Genomic DNA, 26,891 nt, shown 5'->3' on the forward strand with positions numbered 1-26,891 from the left:
ACAACTTCCTGAACAGAATACCAACAGCACAGGCTCTAAGATCAACAATCAATAAATGGACCTCATGAAACTGAAAAGCTTCTGTAAAGTAAAGGACACTGTCATCAGAACCAAAGGACAGCTTACAGATTGGGAAAGGATCTTCACCAACCTTATATCTGACAGAGGACTAATACCCAGTATATATAAATAACTATATAGAAGTTAAACAGCAAAATATCAAGTAATCCAATTAAAAATGGTGTACAGAGCTAAACAGAGAATTCTCAATAGAGGAATATAGAATGGCAGAGAAACACTTAAAGAAATGCTCAACCTCATTAGCCATCAGGGAAATGCAAATCAAAACGACCCTAAGATTTCACCTTACACCCATCAGAATGGCTAAGATAAAAAACTCAAGAGACAACACATGCTGGAGAGGTTGTGGAGAAAGGGGAACCCTCCTCCACTGCTTGTGGGAATGTAAACTTTTACAACCACTCTGGAAAGCAATTTGGCACTTTCTCATACAACTAGGAATATCGCTTCCTCAATATCCAACTATACCTCTTCTAGGCATATACCCAAAAAATTCTCAATAAGGACATTTGCTCAACCATGTTTGTAGCAGCCTTATTTGTAATAGCCAGAAGCTGGAAACAGCCCAGATGCCCCTCAGTGGAGGAATGGATGCACAAATTGTGGTATATCTACACAATGGAATATTACTCAGCAATGACAGACAAGGAAATCATGAAATTTGCAGGTAAATGGTGGGATCTGTAAAGGATCATCCTGAGTGAACTATTCCAGAAGCAGAATGATGCACATGGTTTATACTCACTCATATAGACATATAATACAGGATAAACGTACTAAAATCTGTACACCAAAAGAAACTAATCAAGAGGGAGGACTCTGGCTAAAATGCTCAATTCCTATCCAGAAAGGCAAAGAGAATGGACATCAGAAGAAGGAGAAAAGAGGGAACAAATCAGGAGCCTGACACAGAGGACCTCTGAAAAGCTCTGCCCTGCAGACTATCAATGCATATGCTGAGACTTATGGGCAACCTCTGGGCAGAGTGCATGGAATCTTAGGAAAGAAGTGGGAAATAGTAAGATCTGGAGAGGACAGGAACTCCACAAGGAGAGCAACAGAACCAAAAATTCTGAGCACAGGGGTCTTTCCTTAGACTGATACTCCAACCAAAGACTATGCATGGAGATAACCTAAGACCCTTGCACAAATGTAGCCCATGGCAGTTCAGTATCCAAGTGGGTTCCATTGTAATAGGAACATGGACTGTCTCTGACATGAACTGATTGGCCTGCTCTTTAATTACCTCCCCCTGAGGGTGAAGCGCATTACCAGGCCACAGTTGAAGACACTGCAGCCACTCCTGGTGAGACCCAATTGACTAGGATCAGAAGGAAGGAAAAGAAGACCTCCCCTATCAGTGGACTTGGGTAGGGGCATGCATGCAGAAGGTGGAGGAAGGGAGGGATTGGGACGGGAGGAGGGAGGGAACCACACGGGGGATACAAAGTGAATAAAGTGTAATTAATAAAAAATTTTAAAAAGATCATATCTTTTCATATCAGTTCACACATACACACCTGAGTCCATCTACTTAGTTATACATTGAGGGTTTGACAAGTGACTGGTAAATAGTACCTTCATGGTTTATATAGAAACTAAAGAATTAATAATACACATTGACATCTGCATTTGTTGTATGTTTGTTTTTTTCATCTTTTAGACAGAGTTTCTGTTCTGCCATGTATACCTTTCTTCCATTGCCATTGTAATTTGTGTGTTTTCTTTATTTCTCTTGCATTTTTGTTGTCAGGAATCCATGGTCCTTGATTCATGATGTTTACTGGAAATAACGGTGGCTGCTATGCCTCAAGCACAATTTGATTAAGGGCAATGCTGTTGACACCATTCAGGAAAATGTTACACTGGAAAGAATATTGTATTTGTCACAGTGATGAAAGGAAGGAAGAGACAGGCAGGCTAATAACATGCTAGCCTTTGTATTTACATTGAGCCTTTGGCATTTTTGCCTGTCATTTTTTGTTGATATGGCTATCCTCCTAAAAAATAAGCACGTGGCCAATTTAATGAATTTTATTTGGTAAGCCCAAAAATATTAGCAGATAAATAATATCATAGTAAATTGATATAGACAGCCCAAGCTTTCCAGAATACTGTTTCTGTCCTCTGAGGGTAGGTAGCTGTGATCGAGAAAACAGTTTTGTCAGGGATCAAGATTAGAATGCAATGAAAAGAAATGCTCACACTGACTATATATCAGCTGTAATGGAGCTTATTGAATGTACTGACTCAGCCTCTGTAAATCTGACTGTGTATTTGTTTTGTTTTGTTCAGAGAATTGTCATCCAGGACCTGCCAGAAGCCACAAGAAAAAAATGGGGAGGGGTAAGTTTCTCCTTTAAAAAAATAATTTAGATTCTCTTAATAGTGATCTAGTGTAACTGGGAAATTGAGACTAGATGTTTGTAGATGCTTAAATTGTGGGGGTTTGTTTTTATGTTTTTTTGTTTTTGGTGTGTGTGATGGAATATGTAGTGTGATCCAACATTGTGTAGAAAAAAAAAACATACTATGTGTTACTCACTGGTTCTTTTACCTATTGTGATTCTTGGTTTTGTTGGTGATGGTGTTGGTGTTGATGGTAGTAGTGGTGGTGGTTTATATGTAATAGTTCAAATTTGATATTACATAAATCTTCCCAAATTCCACCTTCTTTTCAACTCTTACCAAATTTAGCCACATGCCTTGATAGTATCTACATTTTATTAATTGTAACAAGTGGGCCGGCTCAGTAATTAAGAGCACTTACTGCTCTTCCAGAGGACCTGGTTTGGGTTCCCTGTACCTATATTAAGCACCTCACAATTGACTTTTAACTCCAGTTTCAGATATTTCAACCCCCTATGGCCTCTGTAAACATGTGTGTACATATTGTACACAAAAACTCATTCAGGAACCCATGTGTTCACAAACTTAAAAATAAATTGCTAAATCTTTAAAAAATTAAATAGAAAGTATAGTAACATAAATTTAAAAGGTCCTATTATGGAGCTGGTGTTTTTGATTTCTTTTAAAGTGGGAAAGTCAAAGTCAAGACTAAGAACCATTACATGAATTCTTTGTGCTTATTTTGTTTTTTCATAAGGCTATTAGATATTGGACAATATAAATATTTAAGGTCATTTCATTATTTTTCTGGACCAGCCATCACAGTGACTTTATAAATAATTCTAATCCATATAAATCATAAAAGGGACATGCTGTAAAGGGCATTAAGGAAATATGCTGTGGTGTACGATGTTAAGAAACATGTGGATCCAGAGTTTAAAGGCCTGAATTTAAATTCCATGGACATTACTTCAGTTTATTCTCAAAGCTTTTCTAAATGGGATTTTTTTTTCATCTCTGAGGTAGAATTAATGCTTCCTTCAGGAGAATGTGGTTAGCATAATGTGATGATATAGGTGAGTGTTTAGAGCTATAGTCTAATTAGCATAGAGCAATGGTATCAGCATATTGCTACCTTTATTGAATAAGCATATCTTTATTGGTCCTTTTAATGGTCAAAATGAAATTACTTGATCAGATGCTTTTTTGCAAGCAACAGGGTGGGGCTCTGAAACTCACTGAGACTTCTGTGTTAAATTGCTTGCCCCACCATCGTATCTATCTTTACAGGCAACATCCATATCACAGATCACTCATAGGGATTCTTTCTGCACCTTGTTGCTCCTGTGCTTACTTTGTTAGCTGATTTGTTTTAGACATACTGATTCTGTTCAGACAGTTACAAAAGATGTCAAATCTACAAACATTTATAATTTTTAAATGAGTAATAATTTTACATATAATAAGACACATTTCGAGGATTAATCCATGCTTGCTGTATTCTAAACTCACCTGTCAGTGCAAGCTTTTAGAGTATCGCATTGCTTGGTCCTTGCTCAATCTGCAAAGCTACATTCAGATTTGGATGTCTTAGGTGTTGGCATCCATTGTCACCATATTGAAAAGAACTGCACTAAGTCAAGGAACCTATTCCTTTTTGTTTCTTCTTTTATTTTCAGATTGATCATTGGTTACCAACAAAGAGATTGTTAGGGACCTCCTTTAAAAGATGTTGGAGCAAATAGTGATTCAATGGTCAAGCAATTAATAGAACAGAACTTAGTAATGTAATCTGCAAAGATGGACATATTTCTAACCTTGAGATTGTAAAAAGGGAAGCGATTCACATAATGTTCTTATAAACACAGGAACATTGTGATGAGCTTTTTTCTTTTTTATTATTTTTATTTTTATTAATTACATTTTATTCACTTTGTATCCCCCCTGTACCTGTCTCCCTCCTCCCCCCCCAATCCCACCCTCCCTCTTCCCCACCCATGTCCCTCTCTCAGTCCACTGATAAGGGAGGTCCTCCTCCCCTTCCCTCTGATCCTAATCTATCAGGTCTCATCAGGAGTGGCTGCATTGTCTTCTTCTGTGGCCTGGTAAGGCTGCTCCCCCCACCCACTTCAGGGGAAGGTGAAGAAAGAGCAAGTCTTAAGATACCCTGTAATTCATGAGACCTCATCACAGTTAAATAGGAGGTCAGGTAAAGAAAATACATTAGATTTAGTTTCTTATTTGACTATAACCAGTGCATGGAGAGTACCTAGAGCCCCTGATCAGAGGAAGCCCATAGGCTGCTCAGTCTCCATGTGGGTTCGCTAGTAAGGGGGGGGTAAGGGCTGTCTCTGACATGGACTAAGTGGTTGGTTCTTTGATCATCTCCTACTGGGGGAGGGTGCAGCCTTACCAGGCCACAGAGGAAGATGATGCAGCCAGCCCTGATGAGACCTGATAGACTAGCGTCAGATGGAAAGAGAGGAGGATCTCCCCTATCAGTGGGCTGGGGAAGTAGAGGGAGAAGAGGGAGGGTGGAAGGGACTGGAAGGAGATGAGGAAGGGGGCTCCAGCCGGAGACAAAGTGAATAAATTGTAATAAACAAATAAATTAAATTTTAAACTTCTGTAATCAGCAATGATCTGTGCCTGCAGTAATTCAAAGCAGCACAGTTTGGCAAAGATCATAGCAGATGTTAAGACAGTTCACTTCCAAAGTGGTTGTACCAGTTTACATTCCCACCAGCAATGGAGGAGGGTTCCCCTTTCTCCACAACCTCTCTAGCATGTGTTGTCACTTGAGTTTTTTATCTTAGCCATTCTGATGGGTCATTTTGATTTGCATCTCTCTGATGGTTAAGGACGATGGAGTAAAAAAATAAATAAATAATAAAATAAAATAAAAACAAGCACATGCCTTAAGCCAGGAGTTATGCAGAATGAGGAAAGGTGGCTTACAGTAGACACAACACATCTCAATTCTTTGCAATTCTGAACTTCAACTTTGACACAAAGCTCAATAGTTTTAAACATTTCAAAAACGAATATATATGAATCTTCAAATTGAAGATTTGTAAAGCTTTGTAAAGTGATAGTCTCATAACATATGGCCTAATTCTATTTGGGTGGCCCCTGGTTTGCATAGTCCAAAGTAATTTATTTAAAGGCAAATAATTATTTCATTTTTGTCTCTGTTAGATTTGAGAGTCTCTTTATTATGATGACATTCATGTTGCTGCAGTTTAGATGATGTCACTATTTATTGTAAGCACTTACTTTCCTAATTTTATAACAGTAATACAAATCTGCTTGAGGCTGGCAGCTACCATTATTTCTTCCCGGCAAGAGTTTTCCACTAGGAAAAAAAAAAAAAGACTGTTTAATGGACATGCTAGTTCTTAAAACCCATTAAAAAGAGCTATTGTCACTTACATAGTCTTTTTAGCCTTTTATGTAGAGATGAAGAATATAACTTCATCTCTATAACTCAACTTGGTGCACAAGTTGAGTTTTCAAATTATTTTTTGCTTAAATTTGATTTTAGTTAATTTTGCACATGTACACAATGCATGCTGTCCACTCTAACCTCCCACCTCCTCACCACTGCTCTTAACTCATGTCTGCCATGAATCTCTCTCTGATGTTTGTATCTATTCATTTTGATTTGTGACACACTGAGATTAACCGGGGTATCTCTGTGATCATATGTTTGGTATTAATGGATGGAATTTGGTGGGCTTAGCAATAGGTATACAACTAAACATGGCAGTTCTAACTTCCTAGAGCTAATTAGTAGCAGAAAAGTCAGAGGTAAAGATCATGATCCTCTGTCCATTTTTGGTTTTGTTTTCATTTCTATATTTTCTATACAGAGAGGAATGTTTTAATTAATATATTTTTATTTTTTAATCAATTTCTTTTTTGTTAAATTACAGTTTACTCACTTTGTATCCCAGCTGTAGTCCCCTCCCTTCCTCATCCCAATCCCACCCTCCCTTCCTCATTTCATCCCATGCCTCTCCCCAAGTCCACTGATAGGGAAGGTACTCCTCCCATTCCCTCTGACCCTAGCCTATCAGGTATCATCAAAACTGGCTGCATTGTCTTCCTCTGTAGCCTGGTAAGGCAGATTCCCCCTCAGGGAGAGGTGATCAAAGAGCCAGTCACTGAATTCAGATCAGAGACAGTCCCTATTCCCACTACTAGGGAACCCACTTGGATACTGAGCTGCCATGGGCTACATCTATGCAGTGGCTATCTCCATGCATAGTCATTGGTTGGAGTATCAGTCTCAGAAAAGACCCAAATTTTTTGGTTCTGTTGCTCTCCTTCTGGAGCTTCTGTCCCCTCCAGGTCTTTCTATCTCTCGCTTCTTTCATAAGAATCCCTAAACTCTACCCAAAGTTTGGCTATGAGTCTCAACATCTGCTTTGATACCTTGCTGCATAGCGTCTTTCTGAGACCCTCTGTGGGTAGGCTCCTGTCCTGTTCTCTGTTTTCTCCAGCTTCTGATGTCCATCCCATTTGCCTTTCTGAGTGAGGATTGATCATCTTACCCAGGGTCCTCCTTCTTGCTTAGCTTCTTTAGGTGTACAGATTTTAGTATGTTTATCCTACATTATATGCCTAATACCTCCTTATAAGTGAGTACGTGTGTGTTTTTCTGCTTCTGAGATGCGTCACTCAGGATGATCTTTTCTAGTTCATACCATTTACCTGAAATTTTCATGATTTCCTCGTTTTAAATTGCTAAGTAGTATTTCATTGTGTAAATGCACCACAGTTTCTGTATCCATTCCTCAGCTGAGGGACATCTGGGTGGTTTTCAGATTCTGACTATTACGAATAAAGCTGCTATGAACATGGTTGAACAAATGTCCTTTTTGTGTACTTGAGCATATTTTGGATATATGCTTAGGAGTGGTATCTTGAGGTAACTCTATTCCTAATTGTCTGAGAACACACCAGATTGATTTCCAAAGTGGTTGTACAAGTTTACATTGCCACCAGCAGTGGAGGAGGGTTCCACTTTCCCCATATCCTCTCCAGCACCTAAGTCAATTGAGTTTTTTATCTTAGTCAATCTGATGGGTGTAAGGTGAAATCTCAGGATGTTTTGATTTGCATTTTCCTGATGACTAAGGACCTTGAACATTTCTTTAAGTGTTTCTCTGACATTCGACATTCCTCTATTGAGAATTCTCTGTTTAGATCTGTACCCCTTTTTTATTAGATTACTTGATTTCTTGCTGTTAAACTTCTAGAGATCTTTATATATTCCTGATATTAGCCCTCTAGCAGATATAGGGTTGGTGAAGATTCTTTCCCAGTCTGTAGGCTATTATTTTGTTCTGATGACAGTGTCCTTTGCTTTACAGAAGATTTTCAGTTTCATGAGGTCCCATTTATTGATTGTTGATCTTAGAGCCTGTGCTGTTGGTGTTTTGTTCAGGAAATTGTCTCCTGTGCCAATGAGTTTAAGGCTCTTCCCCACTTTTTCTTCTAACAGGTGTAGTGTGTATGGTTTTATGTTGAGATCTTTGATCCACTTGGACTTTAGTTTTGTGCAGTGTGATAAACATGGATCTATTTGCATTTTCCTACATGTAGACATCCAGTTAGACCATCACCATTTGTTGAAGATGCTGTCTTTTTTCCATTGTATGGTTTTGGATTCTTTCTCAAAAATCAATATCCGTAGGTGTGTGGGTTTATTTCTTGGTCTTCTATTCGATTCCATTGATCCACTATTCTGTTTCTATGTCAGTACCATGCAGTTTTTATAACTGTTGTTCTGTATTACACCTTGATATCAGGGATGAAGTTATTTCCAGAAGATCTGTTGTTGTAAAGCATTGTTTTAGCAATTCTGGATTTTTTTTTCCATAAGAAACTGAGAATTGTTCTTTCAATTTCTGTAAAGATCAATCCTCACTCAGAAAGGATGGACATCAGAAGAGGGAGGAAACAGGCAGCATGACAGGAGCCTACAACATAGAGCCGTTGAAAGACTCACGGCCAAACTTAGGGCAGAGTTAGGGAATCTTATATAAGAAGTGGGAGATAGGAAGACCTGGAGGGGACAGGAGCTCCACAAGGAGGGCAACAGATCAAATAAAAATCTGGACTTAGGGGTCTTTTCTGAGACTGATACTCCAACAAAGGATCATGCATGGACATAACCTAGAACCCTTAAAACCCCTGTACAAATGTAGCCCGTGGCAGCTCAGTCTCCAAGAGAGTTCCCTAGTAATGGCAACAGGGTCTATCTCTGACATGAACTCTGTGGCTGGCTCTTTGATCACCTTCCCCTGAGTGGGGAGCAGCCTTACCAGGCCACAGAGGAAGGCAATTGTAGTCAGTCCTGATGAGACCTGATAGCATAGGGTCAGAGGGAAGTGGATGAAGACCTCCCCTATCAGTGGACTTGGGGAGAGGCATGGGAGGAGATGAGGGAGAGAGTGTAGGATTTGGAGGGATGAGGGAAGGGACTATATTAGGGATACAAAGTGAATAAACTATAATTTAGAAAAAATAAATAAATTTTTAAAACCTGTAAAGAATTGTGTTGGTATTTTGATGGGAACTGCATTGAATCTGTAGATTGCTTTTGGTAAAACGGCCATTTTCATTACATTAATCCTAAGGATCCATGAGCATCTTTCCAACTGATATGTTCTTCAATTTCTTTCTTCAGAGACTTGAAGTTTTTTTCAAACTGGTCTTTCACTTGCTTGGTTAGAATCACACCAAGGTACTTTATGTTATTAGTGGCTACTGTGAAGGTTGTAGATTCCCTAATTTCCTTCTCAGCTCATTTGTATTTCGTATAGAAGAAGGCTACTGTTTTTGTATTTTTTTTTTTAGTTAATTTTGTATCCAGCCACTTTGCTGAAGGTGTTTGTCAGGTGAAGGAGTTTTCTGGTTAAATTTTTGAGGTCACTCATGTATACTCTCATATCATCTGCATATATTGATACATTGCCTTCTTTTTGATTTGTATGTAAGTCAGTAGTGTTTATTACATCCATATTACTATAAAGCCATCTATTTCTAAACTGTTTTCATCAGTCACAGAGCAGACACCACACTTAATAATGTATAAATTTCTAAGTCCTCCACTTTGAAGACCCTGGAAATTTTTAGTCTGCTTTCTGTCTCTACAGATTCCACTAGTGTAAGTATTTCATATAAATGGAATCAGGTAATGTGTGACTTAAAAGTTCTCTGATGGCTTATACTGTATGTCTGGGTCAGCTCTGAATATATGGGTCACAACCCCTTTGGGATTGTACAACCCTTTCACAGCATTTGCCTAAGACCATCAGAAAGCATGATTCATAACAGTAGCAAAATTATAGTTATAAAATAGAAACAAATGTATCATTTAGGGACTGTATTAAAGGATTGCAGCATTAGGAACGTTAAGAACCACTGATTGTTTCATAGATTTATTTGACATCTGTCTACTTATCTTTCGTGAGGTTTTTGTTAAGGTCTTCAGCACATTTGTTAATTCCTTTGTTTTGTTTTGTTTTAATTCTTTAGTCTTAAGAGTTGTTCATCCATTTGATGAAATGTTTTTTTTTTTTTTCTTTTGGAAATTTTGACTCATTGTCTGAGTATGTAGCCACAGCTAACCTTGAATTTAACAGTCCTCCTGAGGGCTTTTGTTTTGTGTAAAGTCTTTTATCACATACAATTTGTAAAACTTTTACACAGCCTGTGGTTTGTCTTTTATCCTTATGATATGATTGTGTTTCTTATGAGTCAAAGAGAGAGAGCAGTGGGTCGTTCTAGAAACAGGGGTCAGTTCAAACGCTATAATCAAACCTCTGTGTTTTTGGTTTAGTCACTTAGCCTGTACATTTCCATTTCCTGGTCAGTTAAATGAAGGGATTGAGATGGGATCAGTGGTTTCTATTACAAGCAGTGAAGCATTATGTTTCCTAAAGGTGCCCACGAGGAAAGGGAGAAAAGGAAGGGCTTCAGAAAGAACTTTATTTTAGATTTTTTTCTGTCTTTATTTCTTCCTATAGTTTTGATTTGAAGAGTATTCCTTGGCTAGTTAACTTAATGATACTATCACTGGATTAAATAAATCTCAAAAAAACACTTTCACATATTAAATCCTGTGATTCACAAACACTAATTTGTGCCTACTGAAGTTGTTTTAGCATGCAAAGAGAAAAAAGCTATCCACACTTCTGTTGATCAATTTGGCCTTAATGATTATTAGGTTGTTTCTTAGTAAATATTTATAGTATCCATTTTTAAAGGCTTACAAGATATAAGTCTTCCTAGTAAGTACTAACCAGTACCTACGTGGTGACTCACAACAAGTAACTCCAGTTGTGGAGAATATGACAACCTCTTCCAGTGTCTTTGGGCACCAGGCATACATTTGGTGCACACACATACATGCAGGCAAGAATACCTGTACACATAAAATAAAAATAAATCTTTTCTTTAAAAAAACAATTATAAGTCTATTCTGTAAGCTCCATGAAATCTCATTTTTAATCCTTTTAATGAGTATCAAATGTCTTAGATAAAAACTTCACCTGAGGCACATAATAGAATTCTAGAAATGATATTTATTTAAACCTTCTAGTTAGTTGAAAGCGACCAGCAATACTCAAGTCAGCAGCTGTGCACATGGCCTTTCTTGTAAGCTAAATACTGATCAGCCTTCCTAAGGGTACAAACTAAGAATACTGTGCTCATCCTATCATTTCTAGAGAAAATTAATTTTTAAAAGTTAATTTCAACACTGAATGCATGTAACAAAACAAGAAAATATTCATTACTGAAACTTTCCCTTCTCTGTAGCTAAATGTTTTTGTGGTAGCTATGAAATGCAACATTCTGATTAAAAGTATTTTGTGTCTTACTAGGACAATTATCCATCCTCAGAGTCTAGACTGCAGCTGTCACATAAAATACACATTATACTGTCTATGTCAATGAATAATAAAACAATCACCTTAACATAAATCTATGTGCTCAGATCTATAGCTCAGATTTAATGAGTTATATATGGCTACCTTTTTCCTCCTTAAGTAAAAATAAGTAATTCTTCCATTTGAGAAAGAAAAATAATCCATACAGACAAGACCCATAAATCCAAAAAGAGGTTTTATTGTAACACTAATATTACTTATACCTTGATATGAGACATAAGTTACAGGAGAAATAGCCACCATAGAATAATCCCATTTTGATGACTACATTCCAATGTGTAAAATTATGCCAAAGTAGATTACTGAACTTCCACATTTGATTTCTTTAGACAAGCCATTTTCTTTAGTGTATAAGTATCATGTGCCCACATACCATACCTTTTAATCAATTGGTGTAACTGCTAAAAATTTGACAGAATTGTTAGTGGTACTATCATCTGTCATTTCATGTGGAATTGTTTTTGTAAAAGGTAACACATTTTAAACCTCCTTCAAAGAAAAGTCAGATATTTACCTTCCTTTGTGGGAGACTCTATTAGAAAATTTCTCTGTATATCCTTTATCTTTATGCAGCATAAAAACCTTTGTACAAGATATCTCTGAATATAGGACCTAACGTTTAGCTTGTATGAAAACCATATCAAAGCAGTGCCACCACAGAGAAATAATGTTTATTTTGTTTTTAGAAAATATTGACTTATAGACATGCACTACTTCTTTTATCTGTTACACACATCCATTCCTGGCACATTCTTTAGACTTATTCCAGGAAAATTGGTTGTTATCTGGTATCTTATTGTATGCCTCCTGTACTACAAAGATAAATTTGAATTCTTAGGTAGTCATCATACCCATCATGTCCTTTGGAAACAGGTTTGGAATATTAAAGCGTTTAATAACAATTATTTCTTCATGGAAATCTTTAAACTTTCTGATTTTATGAGCTCTGTTCTACAACTTCAAGTTAGTTTTTAAATCCCTGAAGTCTTGAATGAGTTAATGATAACCTGATTGCGTGTAACAATACAAAAACTTTTAAATTAAAGTGCACTACACCAATCTTTAGTTTCCATAAACAGGAAACTAATATTGAAAATATTCTGTTTCCCTTTAGCCCTAAGTAAAAGAACGTGACCTAAGAAGCATTTTTCATTTGTATAATTTATTTTAATAAGTGTAATGTCATTTCAGAATGTAAGACTTTATTTTCCTAAGGATAGACATTTCTATCAGACTGATAAGAAGTACCTGTTTAATACCTATGTCAACATTCAAAAATAAACTTGAAGGGATTGTAGTGTATGTATATACAATGGAGTAACCATATCACTCTGGCTTATGAGAAAGAAAATGTGGGGCTATGAGAATTACAATAAGGTTATATTTTTTCCAAGACAGGATCTCTCTTTGTAGCCCTGGCTGTTCTGGAACTTTCTCTGTAGACTAGGCCAGCCTCTAGCTCAGAAATCCTGCTGCCTTTGCCTCACAAGAGCATCACACCTGACTACCTTACAAAATTAAAAAAAATCTTTTAAACACAAAATTCAATAAGGATGATACTTTGTTGATCTTTCCTCTGTGTACGTACATTTGTTGATTTGGGGGATGGTGAAGGCTTGACTGAAAAACAGTGTGTACATGTTCCCAAAAATTTGAATATGAAGCAGTACTCCAAATTTTCAAAATCCAATGATGGAGCTCTTTATTGTCACAACTTTGAGAAATCACATTCAGCATTTTGACTTCAATAATTAAGAAACAAACTCTGATAAATTCAGTAACAAATACAGACAGTTTAGTACCAAAGCAGGGACAGAAATGCATATGTCCTAAAAGTGCAGAGCCTTTTCATCATAGCGCTATTCTCATTTTTCCTTTTCACTTGCCTCAGTAGATTTGTGTATCTCTTGGATTTGAACAATGCATCATTAAAGGCAATGTTCATGTGACAATCAGAAGACTTGAATAAACAAAAAGCACTTATTTTTAAGTTGAGTCTATCACTTAGAAACTTTGTGCATGTCCTAGTATGCACAAAGTTATGCATGTAATGTTTGTGCAAACATTTCTAAATTAGATTCATATAAACATACTGTCTTTACAAACATTATTCTGCATACCATATGATACTTTATGATTAATTAAATTCAACGTGATAAAAAATAGTAATGACTACTGCTTTGAGACCTGTCGGTGTGAATGGAGTTAAATTTTTTTCTGAGTAACCCTTAAAGGATTTTCTTTCATTTTCTTTTCCCTTGCATTCATATTAATTAGCTTTCACTTCTTGTTCCTGTCAGCATATTGATCTACTTCAGTTTACATCTTCCTGGTGTACTTTTAAGTGTTAATGTTTAGTGTGGCATTCAATTCTCACAGTCTGGATTGAGGATCTTGACCTGCGCTGTAAAGTAAGCATAAAATATACTGTAGCATATTTGCATATGACCTCTTATATTAAACATCATGAGACTGAATTTATTTGAGTATTTCTAAATAAATGAAATAATGCTATTAATGTTCAAAATTAGTACATAAAATATTGGAATAGCCACCTGGATTAGCCACCTAAATATATTACAATATAATTAATTCAGTATTTTTTGTAACTATTCATGACTTACAAATATTTTTATTTATTGTTTACTTTTTTATTAATTAGTTTATTCACTTTGTATCCCAGGTGTAGCCCCCTCCTTCATTTCCATCCAATTCCACCCTCCCTCCCTCATCTCCTCCTATGACCCTATCCAAGTCCACTGATAGGGGAGGTCCTCCTCCACTTCTATCGGACCCTAGCTTATCACATCTCATCAGGACTGGCTGCCTTGTCCTTCACTGTGGCCTGGCAAGTCTGCCCCCCGTCGGAGGGGGGTGATTGAAGAGCCAGGCACTGAGTTCATTTCAGAGACAGTCCCTGTTCCCCTTACTAGGGAACTCACTTGGATATTGATGACTCTAAAATTTTACACACCTGCTGCATTTGTGTTTTTTCCTTTCATAACAGCTACTTCTGTGTAACTTATTAAAACTCCAATGATGAATCTATCAACAAACAGCTAACAAAAATAAAAGTAAGCATATAAATTATAGTAAAGGTTATTCATTACCTTGTTACAAACATTTGGCATTTATAAAACTAGTACTCAGTTATATTCAGAAGAATTCCTGAAACTTTTATACCTGATTATAACCTTCAAATATTCATGACACATCACAGCACACGATAGCAAGCTTATATCAATGGATAATTGAAAGGAGTTAAGACAGACTAGGTGTAAGCCAGCCTTGTCTGTGTTTATTCCATATTATCACAGTACATTCTATGTCAGTTGAATAAATCTGCTGTTTTATTTGCATGGAATAACTGCCATAAGTCATATTATGACTTACTGGCCATCCAGTTTTTTTTTCTATGCCTTGAGCTTATCAAAACTTAATCTATGTATAATATCTTATTCATATTTATGAGATTGGAAGTTTTATTTCAAATTTACTCAACAACAAATACTAGGACTTTGCTTTTTTTTTTTTAACAGAGCCGTTTACTGTGACACTGTCTTATTTTCTGCTTTGTTCATCATGTAACTTTCAGATATTAATTAGGTCATATTTGTTACCCAAAATATTATAAGCTTCCAACAGTACAAAAATGAATTCTTTTCCTTTGCATTTCAACAATAATTTTTCTTATTTAAATATTTTTATTAATTACAATTTATTCACTTTGTTTCCTATTCGTAGCTCCCTCCCTACTCCTTTCCCAAACCCACCCTCCCTCCCTCTTCTCCACCTATGCCCCTTCCACAGTCCACTAATAGGGGAGGTCTTCCTCCACTTCCTTCTGATCCTAGTCTATCAGGTCTCATCAGGAGTGGCTGCATTGTCTTCTTCTGTGGCTTGGTAAAGCTGCTCCCCACTCAGGGAAAGGTGATCAAAGAGCAGGCCAATCAGTTCATGTCAAAGACAGTCCCTGTTCCCAGTACTATGGAACCCACTTGGACATTGAACTGCCATGGGCTACATCTGTGCAGGGGTTCTAGGTTATCTCCATGAATGGTACTGGGTTGGAGTATCAGTCTCAGAAAAGACCCCTGTGCCCACATTTTTTGGCTCTGTTGCTCTCCTTGTGAAGCTCCTATCCTCTCCAGATCTTACCCAGTTCTTTCATAAGATTCCCTGCACACTGCCCAAAGTCTGGCTATAAGTCTCAGCATCAAAGGGTAGAGTCTTTCAGAAGCCCTCTGTGGTAGGCTCCTGTCCTGTTCCCTGTTTTCTCCCTCCTCCGATGTCCATCTTCTTTACCTTTCTGAATAAGAATTGAACATGTTAGCCAGAATACTCCTTCTTGATTAGTTTCTTTAGGAGTACAGATTTTAGTATGTTTATCCTATATTATATGTCTAATATCCATTTATGAGTGAGTATGTACCCTGTGTGTCTTTCTGATTTTGGGATACTTCACTTAGGATGATCTTTTCCAGTTCCCACCATTTGCCTGCCGACTTCATGATTTCCTTGTTTTTAATTGCTGATTAGTATTCCATTGTGTTGATGTACCACAATTTCTGTATCCATTACTCCTTTGAGGGACATCTGGATTGTCTCCAGCTTCTGGCTACTACAAATAAAGGTGCTACGAACATAGTTGAGCAAATGTCCTTGTTGTATACTTGAGCATATTTTGGATATATGCCTAGGAGTGGTATAGCTGGATCTTGATGAAGCACTATTCCTAGTTGTCTGAGAAAGCACCAGATTGATTTCCAAAGGAGTTGTACAAGTTTATATTCCCACCAGCAATAGAGGAGGGTTCCCCTTTCTCCACATCCTCTCTAGCATGTGTTGTCACTTGGGTTTTTTATCTTAGCTTTTCTGATGGGTGTAGGGTGAAATCTCAGGGTTCTTTTGAGTTGCATTTCCCTGATGAGTAAGAATGTTGAGCATATCCTTAAGTGTTTCTCTGCCATTCTATATTCCTCTACAGAAAATTCTCTGTTTAGCTCTGTACCCCCTTTTTAACTGGATTACTTGATTTGTTGCTTTTTAACTTCATGTAGACATCCAGTTAGACCATCACCATTTATTGAAGATGCTATCTCTTTTCCATTGTATGGTTTCAGCATCTTTGTCAAAATTCAGGTGTCCGTAATGTGTAGGTTTATTTTCTGGTCTTCTATCCAATTCCATTGATCCACCATTCTGTTTCTATGCCAGTATCATGAAGTTTTTAGTATTGTTGCTCTATAGTATAGCTTGAGATCAGGGATGGAGATAACTCCAGAAGATCTTTTATTGAAGAGGATTGTTTCAGCTATTCTGGGTTTCTTGTTATTCCATATGAAGTTGAGAATTTTTCTTTCAAGGTCTGTAAAGAATTGTGTTGGTATTTTGATGGGAGTTGCATTGAATCTGTAGATTTCTTTTGGTAATATGGCCATTTTTACTATGTTAATCTTGCCAAGCCATGAGCATGGGAGATCTTTCCATCTTCCAGTATCTTCTTCTAATTCTTTCTTCAGAGACTGGAAATTTTTTTTCATACAAGTCTTTGACTTGCATAGTTAGGGTCACACCAAGGCAACAATATTTTTATAGGAAACCTATGAAGTTTAGAGTTGAACATTAAATTTATAGGATTGGCCCTTCTGCTTTTCAACAGTTTACTTGTAGAAAGTTCCCTTTCTCTGTTTCTGGATTTTTTTGTTGTTGCTGTTGGTTGTGCTAGTAAGGAGTCTTATAGCAAAACAGATAATTTGATACAAATGTGGAGGCACATACCCGTACTTCCATCACTTGGAAGGTTGAGGCAGGAGGAACCCAGCTTGAGCTACATACAACAAGACTTTTTTCTTTTAGATAAAAGAAGATAGCTAAAAGAAAAGTAAAAGAGCATGCAAACCAATCTTTCTGAATACTCGGAATAGTTCCAATGTCACTAAAATTAGAAGTACAGTGACTGTTGCATAGGTTGTCCAACTGGGCTGCTAGTAATTGACAACAATGCTAGGATGACATCTTTCTACCTAGCATTTCATTTCCCCATATTTACCCATAGCACAATAATAATAATTCTGACATTTCAATTTGCCTACCTCTGATTTATTGCCTGTTTTGCATTACATTATGATTCATAACAGTAGCAAAATTGCAGTTATGACATAGCAATGAAAATAATTTTATGGTTGGGGCTCACTACAACATGAGGAACTGTATTAAAGGGTTTCAGCATTAGGAAAGTTAAGAACCACTGTACTAAAGGAAATCAGATAGTAAATCTGTCTAATACATTGAAGTTAGTTAAGGTCTTAGAAGGTGTTAAATTAGAATAAGAGTTCACCAGGCAGAGGAAAAATTCAGGAGACCCAAAAGGGTCATTTTGTAGACTGATTATATTTGGGTGTTTTGTTATTGTTTCATTTTATTGTTTTTGAGACAAGGTCTCACCATATAGCTTTGGCTGGCCTGGAACTCAGAGATCCATCTGTTTCTGCCTTTGGAGTGATGGAATCGAAGATGTACTACATACACTATGCTGATTAGATTTAGTTTGACTGAGGAGAAAGATGGATGGTGAGTGAAGTGGCCAAAGACATTACTCTGTAATTTTAGCTTTTATCTGACTTTTCCTTTCCATTCTTTTTGCAGTCATTACTCTACAGCACAACCTTAGTATCTTATAACCTGCCTCTATGAAGGAACCTTTTCTTAGCCTTTCCCCTTCTATTACACCCAACTTTCTTGTGTTTCTATATCTGCATTTCTAGATACCCACCTATGAGCTCACTATGCCTCATTTACAGCCCTTGTTCAACTCAATCCCAATTAGTTGCTCACTTCTATGTTTTCCCAGGATATCTTCTATCACCATCTCCACATGCCCCATCCTTTCACTTCTTACAAACCCAGATCATATACTTTTTAGGGGTCCTTCTCCCATGTCCAAAACATACAGACCCAATGGAAAAGTACGTCTGACTTCTGACCACCAACAGAACTCATTGTGTCTTCAGTCGAGTGAGTTCCTTGTGTATTTCTTTAATCTGTGTCCTTGAAGGCAGAAGTCATCTGCTCCTCATCTTGAGTTGTCATGTTTTCATTGTACATAGTTTTGTTGAGTAAACATGCCCCAAGATAAAGAATGTTGTTCACTTTAAAATATGAATGTAGTACTGGCTCCATCAGTGATATCAGACCTAAGATGAGAAAACTATAATAACTGGAGGAGAGAACTTTCCAGTTGTGGGTATAGTTTTGGGCCTTATTCTCTGCTGTTTTTTCAGCAAATTTGCAGATATGATTTTACTTGGCTGACCATTATTTGCTGTTTAAATGTTTAAAATATGAGTTTTACCAACCCATGCTTTAAAATCACAGCACATTTATGTGCTGATATTTATTGTATATTTTGGTTTAACTCAGTTATTTAGGGAATCACTTGAAAAATTCTCATATTTATTTAAATTTGTTTTTTAAGAGAAAGTATGAAAGCTTATTTTGAGGTAATGAAGTTATGTTATTCTCAATAAATAAACTCAATAAATAAATAAATAGCATCTTGTATTCTGAAAGTGCATTTGTATTCTGTATACCGATCCTAAAATGTGATCCATGACTAAGTCATGTATGTGATTTCTGTCAGCTTCAGCTTAACTCACACAGCTTAAGGAGAAAGGCAGAAAGAAATATCAAACTCAAATTTCAAATATCACTACTACTTTGGTTTGATTTCTTTTTTAAACTGAAAATTGAACACAGAGCCTTACTTGTGCCAAGCATTAACATCATCCTACACCCCTTAGCTCTAGATTTGAATTTTACATTTCTAATGCAAGTCCATGCAGTCAGAAAATGTCCCAAGGTAAGCCTTGCAACCTGAATACTGTCCAGTGTTTAGCCTGCACAAGTTCAAGCCAGATAGAGTCCCCAGCATTTAAAGGGGGAAGGACATCCCTAACCAAGAAGATATCTTCAATTGACATCACTTACAAAGGAAAAAAATCTCAAATGGAGTCTTACTGTGCATATTAACCACACTTAAGAGTAGGCCCTTTGCCCAAAAGTGGATGGCCAACACAAACTAACTCAATGGTATCTTTGTAGACGTTTTGTGTCATTGCTTTGTCTGAGTACTTATTGTCTTACTGATGTTTTGCTTGTAGATTATGGTTTCCAATTTTGTGTTTTCATGGGTTTTGCTTCACACACATGGGTGTATGTTTCTTGTGCTTTTATTTTGTTGTTTTCATTTTATTTATTTGCTTGCCTATTTGTTTTCTAAAGTGAGAGAAAGAAGATGGAATTGTCTGAGTAGGAAGATCTGGAAGGCATTGAAAGAAGGGAAACTGTGATTATAATATATTCTGTAAAATCGTTTTTAACAAAGAAAGGAACTATTAAAAAGAGACAATGTGACTTCATCTTATAGGTTATAGCTGCCATATTCTACTCTATTAAAAATGTAAATTTATTTTTCACATGTGTATGTGTGTGTGTGTATACATATGCATTCAGGTTGATAGTGGCAAGTACCCTGTCTAACAAGCCCCTAATTCTTTTACCATTATGCAGAGTCCATTAGATTTCCAAACCACTTTTTAGAAGACTGTCAAATGCTCTGTTCTCACTTCTTGCTCCCTGATACATGGTAGATAAAACTTATCTATAGTCCTATTTTTTATTTTATTTTTTTTTTTTTTACTATTGATCAAATTTTTACTTCATGTAGTGTCTTCTAATTAACTGTACTTGGCAAGGGGATAACATTTACTTGTCAGCAACTAGAGTTCTTAGTATTATGTTACCTTGCTTCTCAGTAAAAGAAATACATAAGAGATTTTTATGTGAAATGGTCCTGGTAATTTGATTAGTGTGGGATTAGAATATTTATGTGCTGTTACATCACTTAGTCAGTTAGCTTGATTCTGATTTTAGGAGTTAGCTACTTTCCTTAACACTTATCTTCCATTTGGCTAGCATGAGGAGATAATTTCCTCTTCATAGTATTTTGCTTTTTTGTCATGTTGAGAGTTAAAATCTCTTATTATTGATTATTTGATTTCTGCTCAGGAAAAATGATATAAAACATGGTGATATTTTAGAATGAATTAACATATATATTGTGTTTAAAAACAAAGAAGCTGAAAATTCTGATCAAATTCTGATTCTTACAGCATACCACATTCAGCACAGGACATTAGTTTACGGAAAAATCATATCCACTTAAATGACAAAGAGATGAAGAAGGAAAAGAAAGTTTGTCTTGGAAAAGAGAAGTCTCAGTAAGAGTCAGTATCTTCTGCTAATTGGAGGAGACCTCTACGTTATTTTAGAGGATATGAATAAGACCAATGACCACTTAGAGGCCTCCCCTTTTCTGAGGAGAATGGAATAATGGGGATAAGAGCATGGAGGTGGAACTGGGAGGACAGGAGGGAGGGAGCTGGGATCAGGCTGTAAAGTGATTAAATAAAGAAAAAAAAATAACCAGTGACTAAAGTGTTACAATTTAGTGAAATTATGTCTTGAAAAGGAATACGATAGTCAAAAGAATAAAAAGACATTCTCATCTTTAAGAAGCTTATAATGGCTAATATCCATTTATAAGTGAGTATATACCATGTGTATCTTTCTGCTTCTGGGCTACCTCACTCAGGGTGATCTTTTCTAGTTCCCACCATTTGCCTGAAATTTTCATGATTTCCTTGTTTTTAATTGCTGAGTAGTATTCCATTGTGTAAATGTACCACAATATCTGTATCCTCTCCTCAGTTGAGGGACACATGGGCTGTTTCCAGATTCTTCTGTTATGAAAAAGATGCTATGAACATGGTTGAACAAATGTCCTTGTTGTATAGTTGAGCATATTTTGGATATATGCCTAGGAGTGGTATAGCTGGATCTTGAAGTAACACTATTCCTAATTTTCTGAGAAAGTGCTAGATTTATTTCCAAAGTGGTTGTACAGGTTACATTTTCACCAGCAATGGAGCAGTGTTCCTCTTTCTCCACAACCTCTCCAGCATGCATCATCCCTTGAGATTTTGATCTTAGCCATTCTGATGGGTGTGAGATGAAATCTCAAGGTCGTTTTGATTTGCATTTCCCAAATGACTTAAGGACTTTGAACATTCCTTTAAGTGTTTCTCTGCCATTTGATATTCCTCTGTTGTGAATAATCTGTTTAGCTTTGTACCCCATTTTTTAATTGGATTACCTAGTTTGTTGGTGTTTAACTTCTTGAGTTCTTTATATGTTCTGGATATTAGCCATCTGTCAGATGTAGGATTGGTGAAGATCTTTTCTCAGTCTATAGGCTGTTGTTTTGTTCAGATGATAGTGTCCTTTGCTTTACAGAAGCTTTTCAGTTTCATGAAGTCCCATTTAATTGTTGATCTTAGAGCCTGTGCTGCTGATGTTCTCTTCAGGAAGTTGTCTCCTGTGCCAATGAGGTCAAGGCTACTAAAATCTACAGTCTTAAAGAAGCTAAACAACAAGGAGGGCCCTAAGGGAAGATGCTTAATCTCATTCAGAAGAGGAAACAGGATAGACATCAGAAGTAAGAAAAGACTAGTAACAGGAAAGGAGCCTTCCAAAGAAGACCTCTGAAAGACTCTACCCACCAGGGTATTGAAGGAGATACTAGGACTCATAGCTAAACTTTGGGTGGAGTGCAGGAAACTTTATGGAAGTAGAAGGGGATACAAAGACCTGGAGAGGACAGGAACTCCACAAGGAGAACAGAGCCAAAAATCCTGGGCCCACAGGGGCCTGCAGGGACTGATTACTCCAACCAAGGACCTTGCATGGAAAGGACCTAGTACCCCTGTTCAGAGGAATCCCATAGGCTGTTCTTTCTTCAAGTGGGTTTCCTAGTAAAGGGTACTGGGGCTGTCTCTAACATGAACTTGTTGGCTGCCTCTTTGATCACCGCCCTCTGTGGGGTGCAACCTTGACAAGCCACAGAGGAATATGATGCAGCCTCCCTTATTGAGACCTGATAGACTAGGGTCTGATAGAAGTGGAGGAGGTCCTCCTCTTTAGGGAAACTAAGAAAAAGGGAGAAGAAAGAGGGTGGGTAGAACTGGGAAGAGACAAGGGAGGGGGCTGCAGGGGAGATACAAAGTGAATAAATTGTAATAAGTAAATAGATAAATAAATATATAAATAAATATTAAAAAAAAGAAAAAAGCTTATAATGTACATATTAAACAGATGTTAAAGACCTTAAAATAATGCAGTAAAGTATGTCTAAATCTGTTAATCCAAATTTTTCATAAACATTCAGAACTCATCTTCTGAGGAACTTATATTAGAGTGGTGATTCTCAAACTGTGGCAATAGGAGGATTGCCTGGGAATTCATTACAAATACAACTTTCAAAGATGTATTATAACCAGAAGGGAAGATTGTTTAACTTGAAGTCATGCAATTTTAAACTCTCATGTATTCTTCAAAGGAAATCAATTATCCCCAAAAAAAGATGCACCCATTTTTTAAACATGACTGCACTTGCTGAAGATGATTTTATGACTAGGTTCAATTTTGGAAAACTTTTCAGTCTGGCTGTGTGACTACTTTGAAGATTTTATTTTATGAAATTCAAACAAACATCAAGTTTTCTCAATTAAAATTTAAAATCTGAATTGAGATGAATCATGTATACAAAATATAAACAATATTTTGAAGACCTGTAGAAGAATTTTAATTCAGAGCATGGCTGCTATGGCAAGAGGTCACATCAAAAGATCTTCTAGGTCAGTGTGATCTGGCTGGAATATAAACAACACCTTTAATCCAAGAGACAGGCAAGCAGATATGAATTCAAGGCCAACCTGGTATAGAGCAAGTCTAAGGTAAAGAAAAGATTATGTCCAGGTGTGGTGGTACATGCCTTTAATCCCAAACAATGAAGGTAAAATTACTTTGTAGAAGGAAGCACCAAACTTTCAAAAGTGATGTTTAATTGAGTGGAAGAAAAAGTGACAAATCAGAGAAAGATTTGACAGAATAGGAAATGCCCAAAACTCACAAGAAGAAAGAGGACAGAGAAGCTGCTTAAGGGACTATGCAGAGAGGAGGCAGTTTTCCTGTGAGAGTTTTACAAAAAGAGGTTGACTGAGAGAATGAGCTAGACACAGGTAAAGAATGAGATGGAGCCAGAAGATTAGAAAAGATTGCTGGAGATAGTTTGAAGTCAAGCAGAACAATTCGGAGGCCGAGAGAAAAGCCAGTTTGAATAAGTAAGAGAGTTTAAGCCAGAACATCTGAGTTGAACCAGCCAGCCCAGAGCTCAGTAAGGACAAGAAAGGGTGAGCTTATTTTTTCCTTGTTTTATTTATTATCAAGTTTTTAAATTTATTTATTTATTATAATTTATTCACTTTGTTTCCCACTGCAGCCCCCTCCCTCTTCTCCCCCTAGTCTCACCCTCTCTCCCTCTTCTCCCCCTATGCCTTTTCCCTAGTTCCCTGATAGGGGAGGACCTCCTCCCCTTCTTTCTGACCCTAGCCTATCAGGTCTCATCAAGGCTAGCAGCATAATCTTCCTCTGTTGCCTGGCAAGGCTGCACCCCCAGGGGAAGGTGATCAAAGAACCAGCCCCTGTCTCCCTTACTAGGGAACCCACCTGGAAAATGAGAAGCCTATGGGCTTCCTCTGAGCAGGGGGTCTAGGTTCTCTCCTTGGGTGGAGTATCGGTCTCTGCAGACCCCTCTGGACCCAGGTTTGTTTGTTTGTTTGTTTGTTTGTTTGTTTGTTTGTTTTCGCTCTCATAGAAGCTTTATTTGTAATAGCCAGAATCTGGAAACAACCTAGTTATCCCTCAGCAAAGGAATGGATACAGAAAGTCCGGTACATTTACACAGTGGAATAGTACTCAGCAATTAACAACAAGGAAATCATGAAATTTGCAGGCAAATGGTGGAAACTAGAAAAGATCATCCTGAGTGAGGTAACCCAAGAGTAGAAAGACACACATGGTATATGCTCACTTATAAGTGGATATTAGCCATAGGATAATATAACATACGATAAACATACTAAAGTCTATAGCTCTAAGGAAACTAAACAATAAGGAAGACCCTACGGAAGAGGCTGAAACCTTACTCAGACGGGCAAACAAGATAGACATCAGAAGTAGGAGAAGACAAGGAACAGGACAGGAGCCTTCCACAGAGACCTCGGAAAGACTCTACCCACCAGGGTATCGAAGGAGATAGTGAGACTCATAGCCAAACTTTGGGCAAAGTGCATGAAACCTTATGGAAGAAGAGGGAGATAGAAAGACATGGAGGGGACAGGAACTCCACAAGGAGACCAACAGAGCCAAAAAGGGTGAACTTATTAAGCAGTAAGTCTCAGAGGCTGAAAGCATTCTAGGTTTAGGTTAGATTGTATGGAAGCTAGAAGCTTTAAGGACTAGACCTAGGTTAGCAGACAGAGGCAGTAATCCTCCAAGACACAATTGAAACAGGTGAATAAAAGGACCAAATATATCTGGCACAGGAGTCTTTTCTGAGACTGACACACCATCAAGGACCATGTATGGATATAACCTAAAACCTCTGCTCGGATGAAGCCCGTGGTAGCTCAGTAACCAATTGGTTTCCCATAGTAAGGGGAACAGGGACTATATCTGACAGGAACTCAATGGCAGGCTATTTGACCTCCCCACCCCCCAAGGGAGGAGCAGTCCTGCCAGGCCACAGAGGAGGACTTTGTAGCCAGTCCTGAAGATACCTGATAAAACAGGGTCAGATGAAAGGGGAGGAGGTCCTCCCCAATCAGTGGACTTGGAAAGGGGCAAGGAGGAGATGAGGGAGGGAGGGATTGGGAGCGAATGAGGGAGCGGGATACAGCTGGGATACAGAGTTAATAAAATTTAGCTAATAATAAAAAATAAAATAAATAAAAATAAAACCCCAAAAAAGTTTCTTTTACAAAGACATAATGCAAAATGAAAATAAAAAGCTCAATATTGATAAAAAAAAAAAAAGACGTATTGTATTGTGTGTGTTTGTCTGTATGTGTTTATTTCTATGTATTTATCTATGTTTGTGTCTGTGAACTTGTCTACAGAGACCCCAGATGATGGTGTCAATTTTCCTGGAGCTGAATATAGGTCCTCTGGAACAAAAAAGCAAGCACTCTTAACCACCAAGTCACTAATGTAATTTAAAACAATGTTTAATAAGATTTATTTATTTATTTTATGTGGATGTGTGTTTTGCCTGTATGTATATAAGGACACTGCTTTCATTGCTGGTGCTTGTAGAGTACCCAGAAGACATTTGATCACCTGCAACTGGAGTTACAATTGTCTTTAGATTTTAAACTACCATGTGGAATACAACGTGGATCCTCTGTAAGAGCAACAAGTGCTCTTCACCACTGACCCATCGCTCCAGCCCACTGTATGTGTGTCATGTTGTGTGTTCGGTTGTCCATTTAGACCAAAGGGTTCCTGAAGCCTCTGGGACTGAATTTATAGTTAGCTGTGGGCTATTAAATGGGTATTAGGAACTTAACTTGAGTCCTCTGCAAGAGTAGTAAGAGTTCTTAACCCCTGAACCGTCTTTCTAACCGCCATAATGCACTTTTTGTATGTTAGAAGTTGGTAAAATGGAAATTTTCTAATCTCTTTATATTAACAGAGATTAAATTATGGTGGCATAGTATTTAGATACCATGTAAATAAGACGCTTGCAGAAAAACATGAAGTAGAACTTAAATGTTTTTGTATATGTAAGTAAAGGCATCTTCAGTAAAGGTAAAAATAACTATAATCATTATGTGCTTGTTTTGAATTTATTTATTTATTATATTTATTTGTTTATTTATTTATCTGTGTGTTTGTTTGTTTATTGCATTACTGGGGATTGAACCCAGTGCTATAAACACACTAGGAAAATGTGCTACCATTGAACTATATTTTCACCCAACTGGTCGCTTGTCTTTTAAGATCTGGCCTCACTGTGTAGCCCCAGGTGGTATTGCACTTGCTGTGACTCATTCCACTGGGTTTCACAAGTGCACTTTGAATATTTCTAAGATATGCCTTTTTAATTCATTGAAAAAGAATTTTGTTCCTTAAGGATGATTAAATGAGACTGAACGCGTTGAAGTACATCTACACTATATTTAACTTAAGTATAATTTGAAGAAAATTATTATTAGTGTTTTCATTGATTCTTTGGAATTTACTCTTTATTTTGCAAGCTGTAATGAGACTTTCAGCATATTAAGTCTACTTTTTAAGTAATGGTTCTCTAAGTTTATATTATTAGGTCAATTAGATTTGTATTTATTTTTAGGTAGGCAGAAACTGATCATCTAGAGACTGGCTTTTGTTTTGGTTACAGAATGAATTTGAGTATACACTTACAAAAATGAATATAAGTAGTGATTCCATTATTACTATTTTTAAATATACATGGTGGTCAGGAATGTGCTAAAGTCTGAATATAACATGGTTAATTATGTTACTGTTCTGCCCAGG

General features: G+C 37.1%; 1 protein-coding gene across 3 annotated transcripts in view; it reads left to right on the forward strand.

Moving 5' to 3' along the window:
- Prrg1 (proline rich and Gla domain 1) overlaps positions 1–26,891 on the forward strand; it is a 127,915-nt gene that overhangs the window by 75,256 nt on the left and 25,768 nt on the right. For all 3 annotated transcript variants that reach the window (XM_055599604.1, XM_055599605.1, XM_055599603.1), the window contains one exon: positions 2,377–2,427. In XM_055599604.1, the coding sequence (XP_055455579.1) occupies positions 2,418–2,427 (10 nt within the window). In that variant the 5' untranslated portion in view covers positions 2,377–2,417. The remainder of the gene's footprint in view (positions 1–2,376; positions 2,428–26,891) is intronic.

Source organism: Psammomys obesus, unplaced genomic scaffold (genome assembly GCF_907164565.1).
Source record: "Psammomys obesus unplaced genomic scaffold, mPsaObe1.curated_primary_1811, whole genome shotgun sequence".
NCBI classification, from domain to species: Eukaryota; Metazoa; Chordata; class Mammalia; order Rodentia; family Muridae; genus Psammomys; species Psammomys obesus.